Here is a 25,266-nt window from a genome sequence, read left to right as displayed (position 1 = left end):
ATAACATTAGGATGACCCATGACACCTGTGCTCTCACAGCTGGCAGTGGTAGGTAAAAGGGTGAAATCACCTGTCACATTCACCCCTTTTAATGGATTCAGTAGCCAAGCTCTCTAGCCCATTTTGACTGATAATATCTCGTTAAAAAAAACTGACACTGAAAGCTCACCTTTTGTTATTAACTGACTATATGGCAAAGATAATCTATTGGTTTTCATTGGTTGTGCCAGTTAAAGGGTTAAAGACTAATGGTTTACCAAGACAGAGGGATGAGCAGCAGGCAGACCAAAATCCCCTGTTGTCCCCCTTCCTCTGATGCTGAGCAGCCTACGAGTGAGTAGAGGGCTGGCTCCATTTAGAAGGTGCTGGAATGTGTCCATTACATTTTCCCGTCCAGGGAAGGGTCAGGCCTCAGGAGAGTGAAAACAGAGGAAAGAGAGAGTGTGAGAGAGAGAGAGAGAGAGAGAAATGGGAGGATTTCAGAAATGAAAGACTTGGGTAATAGCTTCTGTAATGAGCAGTGCAAGGACTGACTCCATCTTCCTACAGAGAACGTACATGAATGTGTGTCTCTTAAATTCATCGGTTCCTCTCCATCAGTCGCCCTCTACCTCGCTGGCCCCTGTCTTTTTCCCCCTCCCGGATATCACCCCATCTCTGCTCTCTCTCTATTCTTTTGTTCTCTCTCTTTTCTCACCCTGTGGTCCTTTATCCTTCCCCCCCATACCCCCCCGCCCCTCACTCCCATGTCTAACCGGTCCATTTCCTCTGCCCTCTCTCTTTTTATTTTTCTCCTTCTATCCCCTCCTCCCCCTTCTCGCTCTCTCTTTCTCTTTGAGGGCATAGTAGACAGGGAGGACACAGGGGTGAAGGGTGTGTGGTTGAGTCGGTGTGTGCACGCGTTTTTATGAATGCATGTATGTTTATGTGTGTGTGGGGTGTGTGTGTGCGTGTGTGAGTACTGTATGTGTATGTGTGTGCGGGTGTGAGTGAGTGTCTGTGTGCGGGGAGGGCGGCACAGATGTTGCAGGATCACTGGCCCCTCCATGAAGGACACAGGCGTGAGTGGGGAAACCAAACTGCTCCCAGAAGGACAGTCATCCATCAGGGAGGTGAATGAGGGCCCGGCCGCCCTCCCAGCCCAAGCTCACACGCCCCCTTCTCGTACTTTATTTTCACCCTCCTGTGAGCGCCATTATAGCGAGTCATCAGCCGACAAGACACTTTCAGAGCCATTTTCAGGAGGAAATTGTAAAGTGTGAACGCTTGCTGATGCCTGCTGTGACCTCCATGATTTGTCATGTCAGTCCAGAATTACAAATGTGATGCATAACTTGCCATTACGGAAATGTCTAATTCATTTCTTAGCTGTCATTTGACATGCACAGAGTTGGCTCTACTCTGAACTAAGCTTGAAAGAAAGTTAAAGTAAGAAGATATGAAGGAATTGTACTGGTAATGCAAGCAGAATCCATCCATCCATTATCTGCACCCGCTCATCCTGGACAGGGTTGCAGGCGGTGCTGGAGCCTATACCGGCATGAATTGGGCGAGAGGCAGGCAGCCAATCTATCACAGGGCACACACCATTCACTCAGGCACTCATACCTATGGGAAATTTAGAGTCTCCAGCCTACCTGCATGTCTTTGGACTGTGGGAGGAAACCAGAGTACCCAGAAAAAACCCACGCGGACACGGGGAGAACATGCAAACTCCACACAGAAATGCTTGGTTAATAAACTAATATAATAAACTATAATATGCATAGTTTTGGGGAGATAAGGCTGGACAAGTGGGTGAGTGGGTGACATCACCCTGACACCACCCCCCTCCCCCTATTCACCTTTCAAGTTAATATGCAAACCATAAAAAGTTTTAGTTACAGTCAATTTTACCCAACCCAAATTTTAAACTTGAACATATGCGCCTGAAGAAAGTAGTTAGGGCTTTATAAACAATTAGTTATACAGAAAAGGTATTGAGAAATTGGTTTCAAGAGGTAAATTTCTGATACTGAATTTATTTTTCAAATATTTATGCATTTCAGTGACAAAGCGAGTAACGTATTTACTACCATATTACGATCATCTTATGAACTGTTTCAATAAACAAGTCATACTTCATTAATAATTAACAAGCAGCCTCTGTAGGATTTGTTGGCTTTAATGATTTTTCTCTATCTTACAACAGCTATTGGGTGGTGCCAGAAACTAGCCACGCTTAGAAGCATTGTAATACATCCATCTGATTAAGGCATTGCCCAATTTTACGACGGTGATTGGACTTCTCCCCATCAAATAAACGAATGAAATGAATTACACCTAACCGATTTTTCTTAGAACACAAGCCCTCCAAATTATAGCATTACCTACCCTTTCTATCATGCCTTCACTGCACTCAGGCACAGGGGGAATAACTGGTGCTGGAGACGAAGAAGAAACAGAACATAAGAGTGGGAAACAAAACGCCTCAAACACGACGCTCTCTCTTCAGCGGCCAGCGAGGCGCGCCGTCCCCCCCCCTGACGTAAGTGATTCTGTTCTGAGCGCAGAACAACTTTCATAAATCATCTTTCCCTTTTTGCTCTCAGCCACCTTCACTTTCACCGTGCTCCGCCGCAGCAACCGTGGCTTGCCTACTGTACACAGTATAAATCCAGTTAATTACTGTAACTTTCTGTGTGACTTTTTTCTGGCATGATAGAGTGGGCTCAGGTGTACGGAGGGTAAAAAGTACACCTGGTGTATGAAAAAGGGAAAATGGATCCCTGCATAATGTCATTTATTTCACTGTAAGCTAAGCTGTTGGCCGTGTTGGTTCCCCATTCACTGCATTTTTTCGGTTATAAGCATATTGTGGTTAAATGCAATCGTCAGGAGTTGTAATGAGAATTGATTTATTTAAAATGTATTCACTGATTGCTCAGAGACCCTCCTCTAGTGCTGACGCCCTTTGACCCCTATGGGTAAAACCCCCTGTGTGCCTGAACACAGTAAGTATATAAGTATATTTACATAATTTATATCTGAATATGTGAAAAAACTGACTTCCTTTCTACATATCTGCATTTATATTATGAAGATGCCAGCAGCCATACCATCATGCACCCTGCTCTTGCCAAATGGCTGAAGCTAAGGAAAGGGTGTTGGGCAGAACTCTCTTGTGTGAAGAGGGCACATATCTACACTAATACCTGCAATGCTTCTCGACCCTTATGTGTCTCAATCTGTGTGTGTGTGTGTGCGCGTGCATGTGTGCATGTGTGGAGGTCCAGGCAGACCGCACACCGTACCCCCCTCCCTCCCCCTGCCAAATCACAGCTGTGACAGTGACAGTTATGTCCCCTCAGCCATGACGTTCAGCGCCGTATCTGGGCTCTGCACTTTGCTCGTTTTGAGCGGAAAAAAAAAATCATTTGTGGTAATTGTGAATCGTGGCGGTTATGAAGCGCCTCAGTCATGCGGAATGAGTGCATCCTCCTGTTCCCTTCGTCCTGCCACCAAATGCCAAAATTGCTCTTTTGTGACAGGGCAGGGAGCGCTGGAGCTGTGCGCTCCATAAATTCAAGCTGGCTTTATAAATGCAGCCTATAATTAACTTGTATGCTCAGAAGAGCTTCAAATAAAGCCAATTGAAATTGACACGCCAGGGTGGTTGGGTCATTATGTTTCGGTAACTGCCCAGTGATTAGTATTTCTCCAAAAGGGACGGGGCACTCAGCTTGATGACGGAAAGAGAATTGGTGAAAACGAACAGCGACTGATGAAAAACAGGAATTGATTAAAGGGTACACAAAATAGAAAAACAGAGGATTGCACTCAAGTGGTTTGTGTGTGTGTGTGTGGGGGGGGGGGGGGGTGTAAAATTGTACCTTGGGAATTTACTATAGCACTGGACAGAAGGAATGAGTTTTGGGGGGAGGAAGGATGGGCACTGGTGGGTGAGAAGGAGAGGTGTGGGGGTGTGCTAGGTGTTAAATTCAGGAGTCTAAAAGTGCTTTTGGGGAGATGAGTTTGCACGCTGATGGGAGGGAATCCGTTCTATCTGATGATATCGACAGGGCGAACATCACTGTCAGGCAACATCAGTGCTGTACTTTGTCTCGGTGCAGAGAGCAGCTGGTCCATGCTACTTATCTCTCTCTTTCTCTCTCTCTACCTCTCTCTCTCTCTTTCACTCTTTCCATTTGTCCTTAAACCCCAATAAAAGAGAGAAAAACAGCCCAAAAAATACAATGGCCTCTACCTCACCTTGAATCCTATGAAAGTTTTCAGAAAATAAAAGTGTCTAAGGTTGGGCCACTCACCTGACCCTTACCCAGCCCAAATCAGTTCCATAATTATAAAAGAAATAGAGTGGCTTTTATGTGGCATTCCACAGCATCAGGAAGCAGTAGCTTCCTGCGATGTCACTTCCTGTATTTGCCACTATGTGAGGACTTAAATACATTACGCATCATGCCTAAGTGTTCTGAGTTAAATGTTCAATGAGTTACTCTGCCTTGATAAACCAAACCACATTTGTGTTCAGCAAGGTGAATGTTAAGTAATTACATTACATTACAGGCATTTAGCAGACACTCTTATTCAGAGCGACTTCCACAATGTTATACATAGCATTTACATTGCATCCATTTACACAACTGGATATATACTGAAGCAATGCAGGTTAAGTACCTTGCTCAAGGGTACAACAGCAGCATCCTACTGGGGAATTGAACCTCTGACCTTCAGGTTACAAGACCAGTTCCTTACCCATATTACACTGCCACCCAAGTAATGTTAGCAAACATTTGCAAACATAATCAGACTTCTTTTTATGTTTGCCACAGATTTTTGCTAATGCAACCAAACAGACTGAAAAGGAAGGATTCAGTGAATAAAGATGGCAGCTGAATGGGAAGATGCTGACAGAACAAGTAAATTGACAAGCATTTGACTGAAATTAATTCATTTTAAGAAGTTTAATATTTTTTCTAAACTTTAAAAACAATCTGCATTGAATTTAACTGTGGGGAAAATTACTCTCCTTCATCCGTAATCAATTTGAAACAGTAGTGCAAGAGTAAGGGAACAGCTTTCAGAGATTGTTTGCCTTGTTGAACACACATCACTTTTTAAAGCTGTAACCGTCTGGAAAATATAATCTAGGGACAGCAGGAAGGATGACATTTTTGTTGTGACCCAATTCTCAGCATGCAACTACTAGGCATCAGTACATACAGTGCAGTATTGCTGACATGTGCTAATCGTTTTTTTTTTGTTTTGTCGAGGATGGATGAAGATCACGGCTGTTCCTCTGCATCGCTTAAAGGCTCCTGTTCATGTGCAGCAGAAAGCTCTACAGCTGACCACATCCACTCATATTCAGTTTCACCATCTCGCTAACAGAGTGCGTCAAAGTAGCTAATGGTCCTTTGGAAACATGACACTTTGTGAAAGCTGTGTAATATATTCTCTCTCTCTCTCTCTCTCTCTATATATATATATATATATACATATATATATATATATATATATATATAAACAGTATATATAGCTGAGAATGTGCACTTTCACCACATGTGAATTGTTCGATTACAAATCTAAAATTGTGGACTATATATATATATATATATATATATATATACACACAGTATATGTACAGTGAGCTCCACATTGCTCTGATTTAGCTCTGTGCTCACAATTGCAGTGGTTAAACAGAAGATTCTCAGTTTTTATTAAAGGGTATTTTTTATACATTTTGGTATCACCATATAGAAATTACAGCACTTTTTACAAATAGCCCCTCCACCACCATTTGACACTGTACCCCAGAATACAGGCTTTAGTTGAGACTTTTCGCGGATGAAAACAGTTGGTGTAGAAATTCGGCTTAGATGAAACCGTGCACAACGAGGTCTGTGGATGTTTGTAAGTAACTGTGTCATTAAATCTGGAAAGAGACAATGCTGCTGAGTTTTTCCTGTGTTCATTTTTGGCGCTTTGAGCACCACAAACATTCACCATGTTGAGGTCTGTTGTATCAAGGTGAGCTGCAGCAGATTTCTGGAAAACTCATCAAATTTCAGCAAAAATGTCTGGCTGGATAATAGCACTCCAGATAAGTGTAAACATAGCTTTGTATTATTTTTGGGTTAGCTGTCCCTTTGAACTTTTTAAAATGTCTTTGGGGGGGGGCTTTTATAGGTGAGCTTCAACCTCATAACCAGTCTTCAATCTCTGTCTTTGACCTCTCTCTGTGTCAATGTCGATTTTCATATGATACTTAAAAATAGCGACATTCCCAGATGCTGTGTGTCGTGAGCGTAATATCCGACTATACAGCTCATGAATAACGTGTGCTTGCTGACTGCGCTTAATCAATCTGAATGATTACTTAACTGTTTTTACAAAATGGAAATGAAAAGTCTGAGCTAAAGCTAGGGCCATCCACTATGCATGGAAAGAGTTGGACACATTCCATAACCCAGGATAATGGGCTGAAATGAACATTAATGATTACACAGAATATATAATAACATAAAAACATAATATAATTGATAAATTAACACTAATACAATCATTGACAATGAACACATTCATAATTAAATGACTAATGACAGAAATGGCTTTAGTATGATTTATGTTACAGTCTGGAATTAAATCCAAAAATTAAACCCACTGGCTGCTTCATAAAACAAAAGCCTTTATAGCATTAGTAAAATTCTGATACACCAGAAATCATAAATCTTAAATGAATTCATGCCACCACCAACCCCCTCATCAGAAAAAAATAAATAAAATAAAATAAAATTATATTTGGCAGGCCACTCTTTGGCAGGTCAAAGAAAGGCAAGAGTATATACTGTTTCTATTGCTTAAAGGTAAATTAAGCTGCTATGCAGTCTGAAATGATACAGCCAGTACATTTAATATTTTTTGGCCAAATAAAAATCATGTATAGCATTATTGTGTTAACACAAAGTGGATGACATCTTTGACTGGGCTCCACTGCAGTCCATAATCCTGTGCCATTATTACCCAGAATTCCCTAGGCTTTCAGCACTGGCGCCATTACTAATTTATGTTCTTTCAATCTATGGAAAATATTCTGGAATATCAAAAGCTTTGACTCCTCATCCATAATCTAGGCTAACAAGCCTAAATATTTCATATGACCTACAACCTACCTGGGTTTCCGCTCTGGAGAATTTTGAGAATATATTACTGTCAAAGTGACAATCTCAGAGTTCATAACCACCTACTGGCCTTTCCGGAAAGACATCTTGCACAGGGGGATGTGTAATAATATTACTGCTAGGTTATATAAGCAGCTGTTCCACAATTGCTAGGACATGCCACCCAGTTGATGTTTGTTTTGTTTTTGTTTATTGTGTTCTCCACATGAGTTTTTTATGTCGTTGCAGTTGCTCTCATTGTAATATGAAAGAATAATACTTTTTAAAATGTATTGTATTTGTATTTTTTGTAGTAGGTAAAAAAGGCATTTCTAGTTGAAGAATTCAAATGACACTACAAACAGTTTTGTTTCCAGATGAGTGACAAATATATTCAAATCAAACAAAGCAATTAGTTCAATACGTTCATTATTTCCACCATTTTAACCATAATTCATCAGTGTGGTTCTATTTTGAATTTGAAATTACAGGTGTTGAGGCTGCCCTGCGGTAAAAAAGAGGTCTATCGATTGTAACCAGAGAGCTTGGATTTCAGGAGCTCAAACAGGGTCATAATATTCTAATGCAGTATGCTACAGACCAGCAAATGAGTGTGACTATCAATGCAGAAAACATCATGTAACAGCCCAGACTGCTGTAAAAAAAAACACTGACCTGGCCTGAGTCTCTTCCATTATAATGTTTTCTCTCCTCAAGGAGGTGCATTCACACACACTGTTAGTTTGAATGCAGAGGAAAGAGCCAAAGCCCAAACTGTGACAAAATGAAGATGCAATCATTACCCAAAGGAGAGACGTCAAATTTCTGTAACAAGATCAAACGTCTTCCAGTGTACCAGGTCAAAAAAACCTGAAAGGCAAATAAATATCCTAAGGCTAATGCCTACTCTTAGACAGATTACATTATGCAGCATTCAACTTGATTTATCCTGAGATTATCCGGCTCAAACATCCTCGTAACTTGTCATGCCAGCAGAAAAGCTGCTCCCTGTGCTTAGTAGTACGTTTGCTGTGGGCATAGTTTACTACAACAGTAAATATTACCCACCGTCGTGTTCTGCACAGTAACAGCACTGTCTTGACCAGAGGTGTCAAACTCAAGTCCTGGATGGCCGAATTGTCTGCTGACGTTGTGATTTCCTTTCAGTCAGGAGCCAGATACGGCCTTGAGAGCAAAGTGCATGGATTCTTTAGCCAATCAACAACTTTAAAGAATAACAGGTGGTGAAACACCCAAAAATCCAGTTGACACTGGGGCATGCCAGGATTGGATTCTGACACCTATGTTCTAGGCAGATAAAAGGCTCAGACCGTGTTGTCACTGCACATGAAAAAAGCTGTGGGTACATCTTGGCGGATTTCAGTGATTTTGCTCGGCCTGTGTTCCAACCATCTTCCTGTTTTTGGTGGGTACTTTACTTGTGTCTTAGCGGTGCAATTTGGAGTGTGATCAGTGTCGAATTTCAAACGACAGTACGCGAGAGGAGAAGGGGGTGTGAGCCATGAATCTCTATTCTGAAACAACTATGCTATACTATCTGCTATGTCAACACGTATTGAACTAGCTTGAATAAATGCTGACCTCCCGTAGTTCTCCTTTAGACAGTGGGATCCGCGCACTTTGCCAGCAGTCCATCTTGCCCTGATTTTTGCCTCAGTGACCCAGGCGTTACCCAGGCTGCCAGGCTGCGCTAAAACAAATGAACTGCGGGCAAACCGAATGAACCCGAGCGGCTTTAAATAGCTGCAATAGCAGCGTAAGGATCAGCACCGCGGAGCCTCTGGGAGAACGTATGCCAACGACGCCAAATCGAGAAACGCCGGGCGCCGGATTCCCCGCGATCGGCGAGCGCGAGATTAGGCGAGCGGCGTGATGGATTAATCCACCGATGACCTGCTTTACGCTGACGGAGCTGCTTCGGGATCAGAGTGAAAGGGTCAGTCGATAAAGCTCCCCTGCTCCAGCATTACTGACACCTCTGCAATATGCTAACGCTTCTCCAGGGGAACGGATCACTGTGAGATTGGGGGTGTATCAACACGAGATGAATATCAGAAAGAACGCGCGCGTTCCACACACAGTTACGCGTTCATCCATACGCCATAAATGCGTTGTGTTAAGCTGTGGTAATTCTCTCTCTCTCTCTCTCTCTCTGACATGCCATTGGCTCAGATAAGGTTCGAACCCGCACCCTCCTCTGTGATAAAATCTGTTTTTATGACCACACTGGCACTGTAAAAGGGCCATTTCACAAAAACGCCAATTCTTGAGCAATATTTTGGCCTGCTCTGACAATGATGGTGTTCTCAAGGCAAGAGTCGCAAAACATTCCGGAAGGTGAATGTGAGGTGGGAGCTCAGGGCTTGATATTTTCAGCGCCGTTTCAGACACATTCTCTAAGACTCAACCTCCTCACCCCTTTAGAAAAAATGTTCTGCGAAAATGAACATTCAATTTTGAAAAAAAGATTTTCTTTTGTAGGGCACCACGCGTCCACAGACACAAAGTTAATTCGGCACCAATGCCATCACACAATGGACTGGAAAAATGCCTAAAATGTTAATGCCAAATTCAGTGCCTGAAAACAGAGTCTACACGGGTCAACTGGCTTCTGGTAATTATTTTCGTGTCTGTAAAAAAAACTTATATTCAATCCTGTTTGTAAAAAAGGCAAAGCCCTGTTAAATGCCACTTTGATTATAAGATTTAAAAAAAAATCTATTAGGCTGTTTGGCAGAATCAACATTCATAATTTCATCAAGCTGTTAAATATAAATAAAAGCCTCATAAAAAAATTAATCAACAGCCAAATCATACAAGTGCAACACCGCAACAAGCACCAAAAAACTGTTTAAAGTCACAACATATTAGCATAAAAGATGATGGTGACCTATTTTCTGTTCACAGATATAATTTACACAGATGCAGCCTGTTTCATTGGGAATTTCTTTCCATGGGGTGTTTCCCTACTTAAAGAAATTCCCATAGGTATCTGGTGACTGGAGCTTGGTAGATTTCCTTAAGACCAGTTCATATCAAAATTGCAATGGCAGACAAGATGAAAATGGTGAGTTATTATTTAAAAACCCCAGAATGCCACTGAGTAAAAACTGCATACTTCACATGAAAGCAGATGGTACTGTTTCTACAACAAGGTAGGAGTAGGTCAACACCTACTTTGACTCACGATTCGACATGTTTAGTCTTGGAGACCACAGCAGCTGCAATGAGACGTTCTGAAACCAAGTAGTTCACAATGAACAACATTTCTCCTCAAACTCCTTGACCTTTTCATCTGAACAAGACTTTAGAGGACTCTGTTGGGGTGATTCCCTCCTAGAATGACACTGAAAGGAAGATTAAGGGGCATTCCTTTGTGTCACAACTGCTAGCTGCTATTTTACCCTTTGGCCTGTGACATAATGGGCCGCACCAGCTTTCGTTCCTGCAGTCCAGAGGCACAACTGCTTGTTTGACACTAGCTGCAGTTCACTTGCATTCGACACATGTGGTTCTTCTGAGGCAAAAGGAATTCCCCGCATGATAAACAACACGAATAATGGACAGACATGGGAAGAGTTCATGAAGAATCTTACAGCATAGGTGTGCAGATCTAGGGTCAGGTTTCCCCTCATCACATCCTACCCATTCCTATCCATGAGTTAAAAGGTAAAACTGATCCTAGATCAGCACTCCTGCTCCAAGATGCTTTAAGAATAAAGGCCATTGTGTCTTAAAAAACAAAAACAAACGAATAACAAATAAAACATTGGCCACGTTGCAAATGAGGTGTTGATTAGGGGCGAAGTCAGTAATGGAGGGGTGGGGTGTGGCCTGAGTCGAGCGTGGTCAGCCCAGCTTGACTCTCATCTCCTGGCCGTAGTAGAACACCTGCAGCAGGATGGCCACGTCCACCAGGATCTGAACCGTCCCGCACACACAGAACTGGGTGGGGCTCTCGTTCACCACAAAGTACGTCGTCTTGAAGACGTCGCCAGCCGTCCAGAGCAGCACCATCTTCACACTAACAGATGAAACAACACAGGAGGGAGAGACTGACCATTAACTTACACCTGACAACACATATGAGAGTTTCTAAAAACCCATGACCAGATGAACAGGAGTACTCTGCTTTTTCGATATTTCTTGTGTTGAGATTCTGAATTTATTTATGCTCCTGTTTCTTTAAGTAGCTGTCAGGTACATATCGTGCTGCTGTTGGGAATGAGGCGTCAGTTTGCCGGCAGGTTTTGCAAATCAGCACTACAGCAGTCTGCTGGCAGCAGGACCAACTAGTCTGCATTCTTTTAACAGCTGCTCCTCATCCGACTGCCTCAGCTCACCTGCCTGGCAGACCACGGAGTGCCCAGAATTCTGACTCAGCCTTGGCAGTGCAGACTGATGGTTAAGGATGTGGGCAGCTTTTGCACTTAGTGGCTGCCGGTGGATTTCAGAGCTGAGGGGTCGGCTGGTACTACCGGCTAAATTTTCCTGTGGGGTTATGAATAATGCTTCTGGCTCCAGTGTCAGATTGAACTAATCCAGAGGGACACTGGCTCAAACAAAAATGATTATTCAGGACTGTGCTGATGGAGGGAGAACTTTACAGAAGGGGTCTCAAGGGGTCTCCCACTGATGTATACTGGTTACTATTACAGTCAATCACTTGAGACTTGTGATTAAATTAGGTTTGATGAAAATAGCCGTTTAAATGTATTCCACACTTTTTTCTTTAAAAGTCATTTTAACCAGACCGGGGTCAAATATGCATTTGTTTTGGATTCAAATACTTTTCTACGGTTTACTGATCTTGTCTGGTGTATTGGAACCAATGAAATACTCTCAAAAAGTGCAAACCCTGCCTTGTGGTCATACTGGCAGACTCAATTACACCAGGAAAGATCAATAGAGCACAGAAAAGTATTTGAATCCAAAACAAATTTGACCCAGGTCTGATTTTAAGACAATACAGGTTCAGCTCATTGCTTTTTCTATAAATGGTTTGCTATAAGTGATGTCCACACACCACTTAAACTAAACCATCAATCAATCAATCAATCAAATTTTATTTGTATAGCGTATTTTACAGCAGCTGTCACAATACACTTTACAGACAACCCTGGCCTAAACCCCCACACGAGCAAGCCTAAGGCAACAGTGGCAAGGAAAAACTCCCTGTGGCAGATGGGAAGAAACCTTGGAAGGAACCAGGCTCAAGGGGGAAACCCATCCTCCTCTGGTCGGCTCAGGGTGCCGTGTAACCATATAAGTGATGTCCACATAATCAGCAATCAGGACCTCACTGATTTCACCTGTCCACCTATAATCTAATGCCATATTTGCACATTATGCAAAATGTAAGTGTTAGTTGCTATGGTTTACTTAAGTTCAAGAGCAGTGAATGTGGAATATATTCTACATTGCAAGCATAACTACAGTTGTGTGTAAAAGTTTGGGTACCCCAGGTAAACACGCATGTTGCGTTGAATTGCAAGGCTTCACCCAGGAAGTCCTAAACTGACTACAAATGGGTCTTTCAGTAAGTCAATGATACAAGCATCCCTCAAAATAAACCATGAAGCACTTACAGGAAAAAAGGTGAAGGTTTTGGAATGTCTGTCACAATCCCGAAACTTAAATACTATTGAAAATCTCAGAGGAGATCTCAAACAGGTAATGCACACAAAGAGACCTAATGATGTTTCTGAGACGATTTCCGCAAGGAAGAATAGAAAGGAATAGAAGCGGGAATAGAAACAATCTTACCTACAGGAAACATGCAAGCTGTTATTTTTGCCAAAAGAGGTGAGTACAAACTTTTGCATGTGCCATGTTCACTTTATTATTTTAAATCTGTAATAAATGCAAATGAATAGTAACCATGCTTTAAAACTTAGATGTCACATTCAACTTTGCATCACGTAGTCAACTTCTGTTCACTTCCAGATTCACTGTAGCATACTTTCACTAATGGCCAAACTTATAATCATATTTATAATATAATGCTTCTACCATAAGTCATACTTCGGTAGACATTAAAAGGGCATATATAAGAACAATAAGAGCTCATTACAATTCAGGGGTTTGTAACTGTCGGAACAAAAACCAGCATGCATGGGGGAGTTGTTTGAAAAACCTCACGATGCACAGAGGGACACAAAAACAGTTTGAAAACCCCCATTCTAGAGGGTACATCCACCCTCATCCATCATTGATAAAAAAAAAAAAAAGGACAGGGTAACAGCTGTGAAAGCTCTAAACTTGGGGCAGACGACGCGAACGCAACGCGGTGTTCGCCTTGTCAGGACGCCGCGTTCCCCGCGCCGTTTATGCTAATCGGCCTCGCTCGTTCGGGTCCAGCCCGAGCCGGCGCAGCCGGCTGAGGAGCCGGGCTTCAGTTCTGAGCTTACGTACAGCCATACCATTAACTCCCAGAATGCACCAGCGGTCACTCGCGGAGACGAGCCTTTGGCTGTAAAGCCATCAAAACTGAGGAAAGGCCCAGAGAAACGATTAGGCGCTGGGGTCCCCTTCAGAACCGAACTCCCTGCTCTCCCCGGAGCCTGAGTCTTTCCAGAATATCCTCGGCTGCCACATAATCAGGCTCTTCTGTTAAAACCTTCAAAGCCCCTTTTATAAACTTGCCTTAAACTGAGGACTAGCTTCTTTTTGAATGTCATTTTATTGTTGGTGCTCAGCCTTTTATTTTGGTGGGCACTTTCTAATGTTTTATTTTTCCTGTGTGCCTTTTTTTGGTATATCAATGCTGGGCTTTGTCATCTTCTCTGGGCATCTGCAAAACAAACCCTGCACAAATATGCATTTATTATTATTATTATTATTGAATGAGAGAATTTTGTGCCAATGTAGCAGGCAGGTTTCAAGGCAGATATTTAAACTTCAGGTGCCTTGTGAAGGTTGGGATAGTAAAGATGTGTTATTGCTTCTCGCAGCGAACAGTTGGGGGGGGGGGGGGGGGCGGTGGCGAGGGGGGACTGCTGTAATGTCTGATTAATTTGCACACGAGTACCGTTTGCTGGCTCAGCACCAGCCGTGAGCGGAATGACAGATTTTCTTACATCTGAAATCGACTTGATCACAGCGATGCTCAAAAAACAGTCTGTGAAGGGAAGTGTGAGAAGAACAGTCTGTACATTGTGATGATGCTGTAAGAGCAGTCTATGCAGTGTAATGATGCTGTAAGAGCAGTCTGTACAGTGTGATGATGCTGTAAGAGCAGTCTATGCAGTGTAATGATGCTGTAAGAGCAGTCTGTACAGTGTGATGATGCTGTACTATAAGAGCAGTTACTGTAAAATGTGATGGTACTGTAAGAGCAGTTACTGTAAAGTGTGCTAATGCTGTAAGAGCAGTCTGTACAGTGTGATGGTGTTGTAAGAGCAGTTACTGTAAAATGTGATGGTGCTGTAAGAGCAGTTACTGTAAAATGTGATGGTGCTGTAAGAGAAGGCTATGCAGTGTGATGATGCTGTACTATAAGAGCAGTTACTGTAAAATGTGATGATGCTGTAAGAGCAGTCTATGAAGTGTGATGGTGTTGTAAGAGCAGTTACTGTAAAATGTGATGGTGCTGTAAGAGCAGTTACTGTAAAATGTGATGGTGCTGTAAGAGAAGGCTATGCAGTGTGATGGTGCTGTAAGAGCAGTTACTGTAAAATGTGATGGTGCTGTAAGAGAAGTCTATGTAGTGTGATGGTGCTGTAAGAGCAGTTACTGTAAAATATGATGATGCTGTAAGAGCAATCTATGTAGTGTGATGGTGCTGTAAGAGCAGTTACTGTAAAATGTGATGGTGCTGTAAGAGCACACTGTGCAGTGTGATGGTGCTGTAAGAGCAGTTTATGTAGTGTGGTGATGCTGTAAGTACAGTTACTGTAAGATCCAATTCAAAAATCAAAACCTGCCTAATTATAGTGCTGTTGAAGCAGGGATCTCAAACTCATAGCCTGAAGGGCTGCAGTGTCTGCATAGAACTTAAGTGCTTAATTTGAGACATTTATTGGCCAAAGAGGCAGCGCACCTGGCTTCAAAGGCCTAAAATGGCTGCCGATCAAAAGAAAGCTGCCAAAGCCGCAGATGCTTCTGCCCTCAATGACTGGAGCGGGAGATCCCATGGCAGAGAGATCCCAGGCGACAGAGAGAAAGAGGCCAGCCCCCGCCAATCACAGGGCTCGTAATTAGACACACGAGTAGCTGTGCGAACTAGGTCAACTCTCTCTGAACCTCGGGGTCGCGGGTTCGATTGCCAGCCGGTTCCCCGGCGCGGGAGAGGCACGCGCGGATTAATCGCGACGGCGCCGCTCGGAATCCAGCTGAATAAATGGAACGCGGGACACGTTTGGGCAAACACGCCGTGCGCCCCGCAAACAAACAGCGAGGAGCAAACCTCAGCCCGCTCTGTTTTATTTACAGGTTCACCGCTCTGGTGCCTGGTCCCCCCCTGAGTGCGGGCTTTCGTGCACTGGCCCTGTTCCCCAAAGGGAGGGAGGGGAAATTGATTCCGATTTTATTCACTCGAAAAGCCATTGTACAATTCTCATTCAAAGCGAGCTGTTTGTCCTCTACGGCCGCAAAGAGAAAGAGAGAGACAGATAAAGAGGAAGGGAAAGAGGGAGGGAGAGCGGCCTGCTCTCAGATTCTCTGATCCCCCCGTCACGTTAAATCTCCAGTTAAACAGCTTCTTTTTTGTCTCCGAGCTCCACAACCCCCCCTCTGGATACTCTCTGAGCCTCAGAGACTGCACACTTCATTAAGGAAGATGAAACATTAACGAGGCAATTAAGAAGGGCGGGTCATCGGTACAAGAGCGGAGGCAGCGCTCAGGAATGGAGATAAATTCCTGCCAAAAAGACCGTCCTTCTCCCGCCCTGTTCCGCTCAAGCGCGAGACGACGCCGCAGACAAAGACCTGGAAAAGTGAGAGACAGCGTGAGAGGGGAGGAGGCTGTGAGCAAGTGGGCGGGCACTATGCGCAAAACTATGCAAGCAAAATACACGTGGAGGGCAGAGGGAATGATGCCCCCCCCCCCCCCCCAGCGAGCAGGGAGGCCGGTGGCTGTGTTTCTTAGACCCGCCCCCTCCAAGACATCCACAGACGCATTGCTAGGATGGATAACTCCTGCAGCATTTTCTGACCTCCCGCGGTGAGGTCAACTGCCACAAATGCGACAGCTCCCCTCCAGAACCACCCAGAAAATCACCACCTGTGTGTGCATGAGTATGTGTGTGTGTGTGTGTGTGTGCAGGCCCGCACGCAAGGGGGAGAAGTAGGGAAAGCTCCTGTCGCTGGGTAGGGCCCAAGAAAGAATCAGAATCATCCTATAGCCCCTCCCACCCCCCCCCCCCCCTTCTGTGATTGCACCCATAGTGAGAAAAAGAAAAGGGGGAGGGGCCCAAATATAATTTCGTATTATAATTTTATGTGTGTGTCTGTGTGTGTGTGATTGTATGTGTGTCAAGGACATTGACGGTGAGAAGGTACAAGGTCTACGCCATGACTGACATCAAAAAAATTGGGGTCCCGTTTTTCATGTATAAGAGCAGTATGTTACCGTACAAGTCTGTGTCTGACCTCCGGATCCTGATGACACACTTCTCACTGTGAGCCCCAATCACATCGCTCTCCCCCAGAGCCCAGAAACCTCATCACGCTTCAATCGCTGGTCATCACAAAGTGCGGTCACGCTGCGGTTCCCCGGTCAGCCTCTCCCTGTAACCGCCGCCGCCGCTCTCGCCTCCACCCCCAACGAGCCTGTGATGTTCAGCGGAATGCCACATCCCCCCCCCCCCCCCCCCACCCCACCCCACCCATTGCGCTCCTCGATAAAATTGGCCTATAAAACACCGCAGCGATAGAGAGGCACTAAAGCAAGACCAGAAGTGAGCACGCAGAGGTTAACGAGCTGCAGGGGAACATTCGCAGGCACCACTGGAAAGAGATTTCCGCCTGATATAGAGAAAAGAGACCCTTCTTCATAAACGCTCTATTATTCAGTCTGGCAGGGAACAGGTGAGATAAATCAAATACGGACAATGCCAATTACTTTTGAACAGACGGGTGTGTGGGAGAGACCGGCAAAGTAAGCCGCATTAGTCCACCTGGAACAGACTGGCAGGTCAGGAAGCGCAGAGATAGAGGAAGGCCGTAGGGGAAACAGACGATCGGGCTTGTATCAGCAGAGAGAGGGCCCGGGGAAAAGCCATTTAGAACTCTCCGGAAGAAAAATAAAGGGACGAGGGCGCGGCACGTCCGGCGTAAACAGCGGTAATTAGGGTGGCGCGCGAGCCCTTTCTGCCGCTCTGCCCACATATCACATTAGAGAGAGTGACGGTGTCACGCGGCCAGCCATCCGTCACGGAAATAGAGGAGGGCAGGTCTCCCATCCCCTCCATCTTCTCTGCAGCAGTCTCGCACTCCTCTCTCTCTCCCTTTCTCGTGTTCCCTCGCTCCCCACAATCATTCCTCTTCCTCCGCTGGCCCGGAGGAGGCATGAATAATTCTGCAGATTTCCTCAGCACCGGAGAAAGGGGGGAGGCGGGGGGGTTCGGAGGAAAGAGGCCCCGCTCAATCATGTTCAATCATCTGTTTAGTTTGATCAATGAGGTTTCCAGCAAGCCGCTGCTGACATCATCACTGGAGTTTTACCTCATACACAGCCTCACACCCCTCTCTTTACCTAATGCTCACTCTTTACCCTACACACACACACACACACACACACACTCACACACTACTGTCTTTACCTCACTCACACTCACACACAACTGTCTTTACCTCACATACACTCACACACTACTGCCTTTACCTCACACACCCACACACCCTTCTCTTTACCACACACTGCTCTCTTCAATACACACAGTCTAAATGGTAAACCTGATGTAAAGAGGAAAAAAGTGCAGAGGTGATCAGAGCAGCAGTGGTCAGAGCAGCAGTGTGGAGCAGTCATCAGAGCAGCAATGTGGAGCAGTGATCAGAGCAGCAATGTGGAGCAGTGATTAGAGCAGCAGTGTGGAGCAGTGATCAGAGCAGCGTTGTGGAGCAGTGATCAGAGCAGCAATGTGGAGCAGTGATCAGAGCAGCAGTGTGAAGCAGTGGTCAGAGCAGCAGTGTGAAGCAGTGGTCAGAGCAGCATTGTGGAGCAGTGATCAGAGCAGCAGTGTGGAGAAGTGATCAGAGCAGTGGTGTGGAGCAGTGATCAGAGCAGCAGTGTGGAGAAGTGATCAGAGCAGCATTGTGGAGCAGTGATCAGAGCAGCAGTGTGCAGCAGTGATCAGTATCGAACAGTGATTAGGTGGCAGCACTGATAAGATAAATGGCCATCCCTTGTATGGTTGCAATGAATGACTGTACAGGTAATACAGGCTAAAGCACAAAAACAACAACAGCTCAATTATGCACCAATGATTTTCTCCACAACATTTCCACCAGTGCAAAAGGGATTGTATTGTATTGTATTCTCAGTATTATCAAGTGGCTCAGTTTGAATAAATAAAGGAAAATTTAGCTGCTGTGTGGCATTCCCCTGAGTAATCACACCCCTTCCTGCGAGCCCTCCATTCCCATGGACCCAGACAACTAGCAGAGAGGCAGTGGCTGTGGTTGTGAGCAGGATTTCCCCCAGCAACAAAGGTCTGCATGTCCTCACCTCTTTAAGGGGGTTATTAGTGCACTGGCAGTCTGAACGCAGTGACAACCAGCCTAATTTATTCATATATAGATTCAGAAATTATTAAGTTATGTCTAAATAGTAACCACAACCTTATCTTACGAGAGATCAGAGCAAACTACACACTTAACTTTCAGAATAATTCAACAGAACCACAACACAGATCTGTTCATACAACATACTTCACCCCAAGGAAACATATGCACTACTTTGCACCATGTTTACATAGTACATTGTACTATTTAGAACAGGGATCCTCAGCCCTGTGTTTGGACAGCCACAGGGTGTGCTGGTTTCTATTGTTATACAGCAATTAATTGACATTGATATTGATTAAAGATGTTCATTACACAGTTAACTCACCTCACATGTTTTGGTCTATACTGCTTTTTGATTTTTACTATGAAAACAAAACCCAGCAGAGCCTGTGGCCCTCCAGGATTCTACACATCTATCTGGTGGGTGCAGTTTATGGCTTTTCCTCCAGCACTCCAACACAGTCCTTTGTACTGCTAATTGTTATTATTGTAATTATTATATTTCTATTAGGCGCTCAAAGTGGGGCTGAACATTGCCAATTCCCGCCCTGATTTGAATTGTCCAATGATGTGCACAACATCTGCGGTTCTCCTCCATAGAACGTGGTCACAGTCTGCTTTTCACATCGCAGACTACAGGTAAGCTTGCACAGAGTGGAGTCAGAGGGACACCTTTCATATGCGGGTTTGACATGCAGTCTATGGGCGCTCCATTGACCCCTTAATTTACTGAGCCCTCCCATACCATGGGTGACACAATTGCGCATCGCCATCTGGAACTACCGGCCACAGTCAGCACCGGTGCATGCCCAGATTCGATCTGAGATTTAGTGCTCATCCTTGCCCCACAGCATGGTACATTAACCAAATGAGCCACCCAGAAGCCCCCCTTCTCAGTGAAAAACCAACAAATGCAGCCACACATACATGGTCACACATAAGTATGGCCAATTCTACAATTATGGTCCAGAATGGAATGTAATTTATTTATGTTCTGTTGGAATTGGCTACTGGTTTTTGGGGCAGGGGTGGAGGTGGAGTGTTAAGAAAGGGGGGGAGGGCAGAGTTTGGCAGTGGGTCCAGGTATCACTAATCCCTCCCCCCCCCCCTTCCCCCCCACCTCACGAATATAGTCCTGCATTGGATACCGTAATCAGCAGGGAACTTCCAACAGCCAATGAACAAAAATAATATCTTCCAATATAGTTATGTGCCAACAAATAGGCAGCTGTTTTATGTAAGCCATCTGCATTTTTAATGTGGAACCACAGGAAAGGGAGCCAGAGATTCATGGAATAATAAAAATGCAATGCAAGAGAAGTGAGAGCCAAGCAAAAAAAAAAAAAAAAATACTGGACTAAAGCAGAAAATGAGGAATTCATTCAGCTGTGGAAAGAACATGAGGGTTTACTTAATCCATCTGTGAACAGCTACTGTGATAAGAGAAAAGAAATAGCTCGGCCGCAATAGCAGAAATTATGACTTTGGTTAACGCTTTCTGTGAATGCTCCTCCAAGGGAGCTACATGAGCAGTAAATAACACCTTCATAAGCGTTACATTAGCATTCATAAAAGCTTATGTAAGTAATGGAAAATAGACAAGTGGTAATGTCATCCTTGATGCAGCCAAGTAGCATTATCACTGAGGTGGAAAATTGAAGTTAAGTAAGTAAAAGTAAGCATCTATTAATGCTAATGTAGTGCATTAGAAAGATTTATAAGCTCTTATAAAGGAGCATTCTTACAAAATGTTAAATATACTTCTCCTATGAACGACCATTCAAAGAAAGTGACTTTGTGTGTCCTGGAATAACCATAAGTGGTTCATACATTTGCATACATCCACAAACATGGACAAACAGAGACATGTACAGTACGAACTTGTGCACAAGCATGTACACATACACACACATACGCATGCAAAAACAAAAGCTCATGTGCCGAAACACACAGACAAGCATACAAACAACATCCATGTCCATACATTTATGCATGCACCTATTGCCACACACACTTGCACTCACCCATATGTACACAAGCAGTCAGACAGACACACACATACATGCACATGCACACACAGGAGGCCAAGATATATTGTTAATCCCTGACCCTTGTCAGTCCCGAGGCATTGATCGAGATACTACATCAATCCACAATATGTCCTTAACTTTGATTTAAAAGTAAACAAGAATTAATTTTAGAGAGTTAGTCATAGTGATTGCTGAACTTACTAAAATGTGTTTGTGACAAAATAAAAATAAAAATATTATTGCATTTCATTGTCAAAGTCACTGACCTCCAGATCAAGTCTCCATTGGTGGATTCAGAGAATTAAAAAAAAATAGAGAGAGAGAGAGAGAATAAGAAAGAGAGGAAAAGAGAATGCAGGCAATGAGAGAAAAACGAACAAAGAAAAAGAGACGAAGGGTAGATGGGGCAAGGGGAGAGAAAATTGAAATGGTAAAGACCCTGATATTAAGCATTCACCTGAAGGACAACAGAGGACACTTCCCCCACTCCCCCAGCCCAATAATGAGTTTTCTCATTAAGACCCCCCCCCCTCTATAATATATACCTCTCATCAGGGAGGAAACCATTATAAAATCCTCTGAAACTAAATACCCCCCCCCACCTCCCGCCAACCCGACTTAACCTGCCTCACTGCACCTCATTATCCTGCGGACTATGGAACCCACTCAGGGACCACTCCCCCCCATTTTGCTCCTGACCCTGTACTGACTGTACAGAACACTCTTGGGGCCATGAGGAAAGGTGTGTGTGGGGGGGGGGGGGGGGGGGGGTGCGTATTTCTGCCATCCTTCACTTCACAAGAAGTGAGGGGTGGAGCTGCAGACACACTCCGGCAGACAAGGTGAAATTTAAGACTGTTTCAAATGAGCAAAAGCCGTTGGGTTGACGATGCTGTTTATGAACCGTTATCAGAACGAACTGTGTTCAGCACCAACTGCCAATTTTTTGCTGACGGCTGCTGCAGTCTCCAAAGTCAGATCTGAAGTCCGGAGTTAATTAAAGACAAGGCAGATTTTCTTGACCAAACTCGTCACTATGGAAACAGCCATTTGATTTGTTAACTGCTTTTGATGTGGACTGTACAATCGTTACTATGTGATGTGCTTTTGAACATTCTGCAGTCAAGGGATCCTGGCTCCTGCACACTGTGGTGCAAGGATGAGCCCCACGGTCTTGGATCAAACTCAGATCGTGCCAGGATCGACTGGCCAGTAGCTCCATAGGGTATGGGAGGGTTCAGTCAGTTTGGGGTCTGTCAGATATCTACTGCTTAGATTATGGCCTTAGAGAGACAAACAGTGTAATTGGAAAGGTCAAACTTGATCAAGGCCCATAAAATATTATATTATTTATAAGAATGCCGCTTGTTCTCCCCTCGACAAACATCAAAGGACATGTCTCTGGGGAAATTAAAAGTCAGGCTGATATCCTAATCTATGCACACAGTCTCTGAGTCCCACCTCCTGCAGAGTGAGTCTCCGAAGAGACACCAGAACACAAAGCTATTTATGGGGTATCAGGGCCCAGAGTGGCCACAGATCACCATACGTGTCAGGATTTCCTTTTTAAGTTTGTCCCATTTCAAATTTGTAAGTCAATCCACAACATTCGATTAAAATCATCAACTGAAAGTCCTAATGTATAAGTAGAACTGGATGCTGAGGCTTGCCAGTTGGAATGCACCACCATCATGTGTTGTAAAGAGTGAATTTCCATCTTGTGGAGGTATTATTCAATAGCTGAGCTGAATTACCTCCTAACATATTAATATTTGGTCTCATTCAAAAGAGGCTGTAACCATAAATTTGATAATAATATCATGGATCATGGTGGCCCTTCACCAACAAAAAGTCTCCTTCCATGACTTTTCCTAAATAGCTGCGGTTAAAATAACAGCGTTATTAGAATTTTTAAAAATCAACTCATTAAATAAATACAGGGATTTTGTGCCATTTTCTTCACAAAACCCCCCTGCCAGACAATAGGTAACAGGTGCTGATACCCAGTGTGAACTGCTGGGTCAAGCTTTATCAAAACTTATTTTACACATATAATCACACAAAATTAATTCACTGCAATAGTTTGATGAAGATGATTTACTTAGATTATTGACTTCAGAGGGGGGGATCAATAATTGTGGACAGTGTAAAAGCTAAGAAATAGTGGTAGCAAAAAGAAGGGAGAAGCGAGTAGAATTCGTTATGACTGAAGAAATGACTTAAACATTTTGCACTGTCAGACATCTATTTTATCATTTGGCTGCCACAGGAATGATCAAAGTGTAAAGTCAGCAGTCAATTTAAGCAACTTGGAAAGAAGTTTGTTTGTAACAGTTAGCTGGAAGTGTGCAGAGTCCTGCATCTAGGTCTGGCGTTCTACATTTTACCTCAGGTTTTATGGAATACCCGGCTGTCTTTTGGTTTTAAATTTCATCTTGGCACATCCTTGGATTACTTTGGGACAAACAAGCTGTGGTTTGGTATCTTCTTGAATTCATTTCTCGTGTGACTGTCCATGTCTGTAACCACTTCAGGGGCCATTACCAGTGTTGGAGAATGCCGCAGCAAGTTACCAGTAGACAGGGTCCCCCAAGGGTTGGTATTGGTATTTCTAATTATCCTTAAACTTAATCTTAAAACAGACATGCAGGAGAAAAATAGTTAAATTATCTGGTATAATACAGCAATATTTCAGTACAACATAGAATCTGATAGACAGCTGGCAAATTAAATTTAACATCAGAAAAAGTACAGTTCTACATATGGCCAATAACAATGCATGGAGATATTATTTTATGGGAGGTACTAAATTATTTATGTATAAATCATAAAAAAACCTTGCCTCAATACTATCTGGAGTTTCACATTGCACTATATTCAAACTGAAAAATATGAACATAATACATTTAAATAAATAAGTACTGAGATAAATTTTTACTCTAATTTAATGTCTTAATGGAAGCAACCAGAATAACCCCCTCTCAAATTATGGATGTATTTCCAAGACAAATACTTTGTGCACCTTCCCTTCAGAAGAAAGGCTCTTTTATGAGATTGAACATATTGGACTTTGATCATGTGTCCATACGGGTATGAAATTTCTTTCAACACAAGTATCTGTCTTCCATTGCCAAACCCACTACTGGTGTGCATGGCAAAAAAAGCTGAGATTTTGGTGTAATTTGACAAAACATATGCCATTTAGAAAACCTCAGAGGCTTAATTTTGTTTATTGGTTATTTTTGTCGATTGAACGAGGTGATGTTTGATGGTAGATTTGGAGATTTTCTTACCCCCAGGATGCTAACAATATTTATAGATGTCTGTGGCCGTTGAATTTTTGTTTGCCTCCTAATCCATCTACCTCACTGTGCATAGGAACAAATTGTACGTACATCATCTACCAGGTTTAGTATTGGTGCAGTGTTTTAAAATTTCTAAATTATTCATCAAATGGTGGAAAGCTGTATCTCTAGCTTTTATTTATTTGTTTGTACCATCTCCTGCTTGCGATGGTCAACATCCCCTTTTTGTTGCTTCTCAAAACATTTTTGCATTTCTCCATGGTGATGCATGATGCAGGATTTTTCCATGGATTTTATTTCATTTTTTACATTGCAGAATTTTTATTCACAGCACCCATTTCAGGGTACCATCATTTTTGGGACAAATGCCTTCACAGGTGTTTCACTTGTCAGGTGTGTTCAATTGCTTCCTTGCAGTTACAAGACAGCCTTCAGTGTCTAGTTTTGGTTCTGGGATTTTGATCAACTTTGGAGTCTGTTATGGCATATGTCAACATGGGTTATGCCAATGAAAGTCATGGAAGACATTATGAGGCTGAGAAATAAGAGAAAAAAACAGTCAGAGCCATAGGCAAATCACCATAACCACCTGTTTGGAACATTATGAAGAAGAAAGAGGGCACCAGTGAGCCTAGTAATCGCAAAGGACCTGGTAGGCCAAGGAAGACCTGTACAGTTCATGACCAAAGAATTCTCACTTTAATGAAGAAAAACCCCCAAACACCTGTCTGATAAATGAGAAACAGTCTTCAGGAGGCATGCGTGGATGTGTCAGTGACTACTGTCCGTAGAAGACTTCACAAATTACGGAGGCTACACTGCAATATGCAAACCACTAGTTAGCTACAAAAACAGGATGGCTAGGATACAGTTTGCTAAGAAGACCCTAGAAGAACCTAAAAGAGCCAGCAGAGTTCTGGAAAAAGGTATTTTGGACTGATGAGACCGAGATTCACTTGTATTAGAGTGATGGCAAGTACAAAGTGTGGAGGCCAAAAGGAACTGCCCTAGATCGAAAGAATC

General features: G+C 43.4%; 1 protein-coding gene across 2 annotated transcripts in view; it reads right to left on the bottom strand.

Moving 5' to 3' along the window:
- Positions 1-5,741: 5,741 nt before the first annotated feature.
- Positions 5,742-25,266, bottom strand: part of si:dkey-246g23.2 (solute carrier family 66 member 2) — a 56,689-nt gene continuing 37,164 nt past the window's right edge. For both annotated transcript variants that reach the window (XM_035418762.1, XM_035418763.1), the window contains exon 5: positions 5,742-11,205. In XM_035418762.1, the coding sequence (XP_035274653.1) occupies positions 11,031-11,205 (175 nt within the window). In that variant the 3' untranslated portion in view covers positions 5,742-11,030. The remainder of the gene's footprint in view (positions 11,206-25,266) is intronic.

Source organism: Anguilla anguilla, chromosome 5 (assembly GCF_013347855.1).
Source record: "Anguilla anguilla isolate fAngAng1 chromosome 5, fAngAng1.pri, whole genome shotgun sequence".
Lineage (NCBI taxonomy): Eukaryota > Metazoa > Chordata > Actinopteri > Anguilliformes > Anguillidae > Anguilla > Anguilla anguilla.
This window is presented reverse-complemented; position numbering and strand designations above follow the sequence as displayed.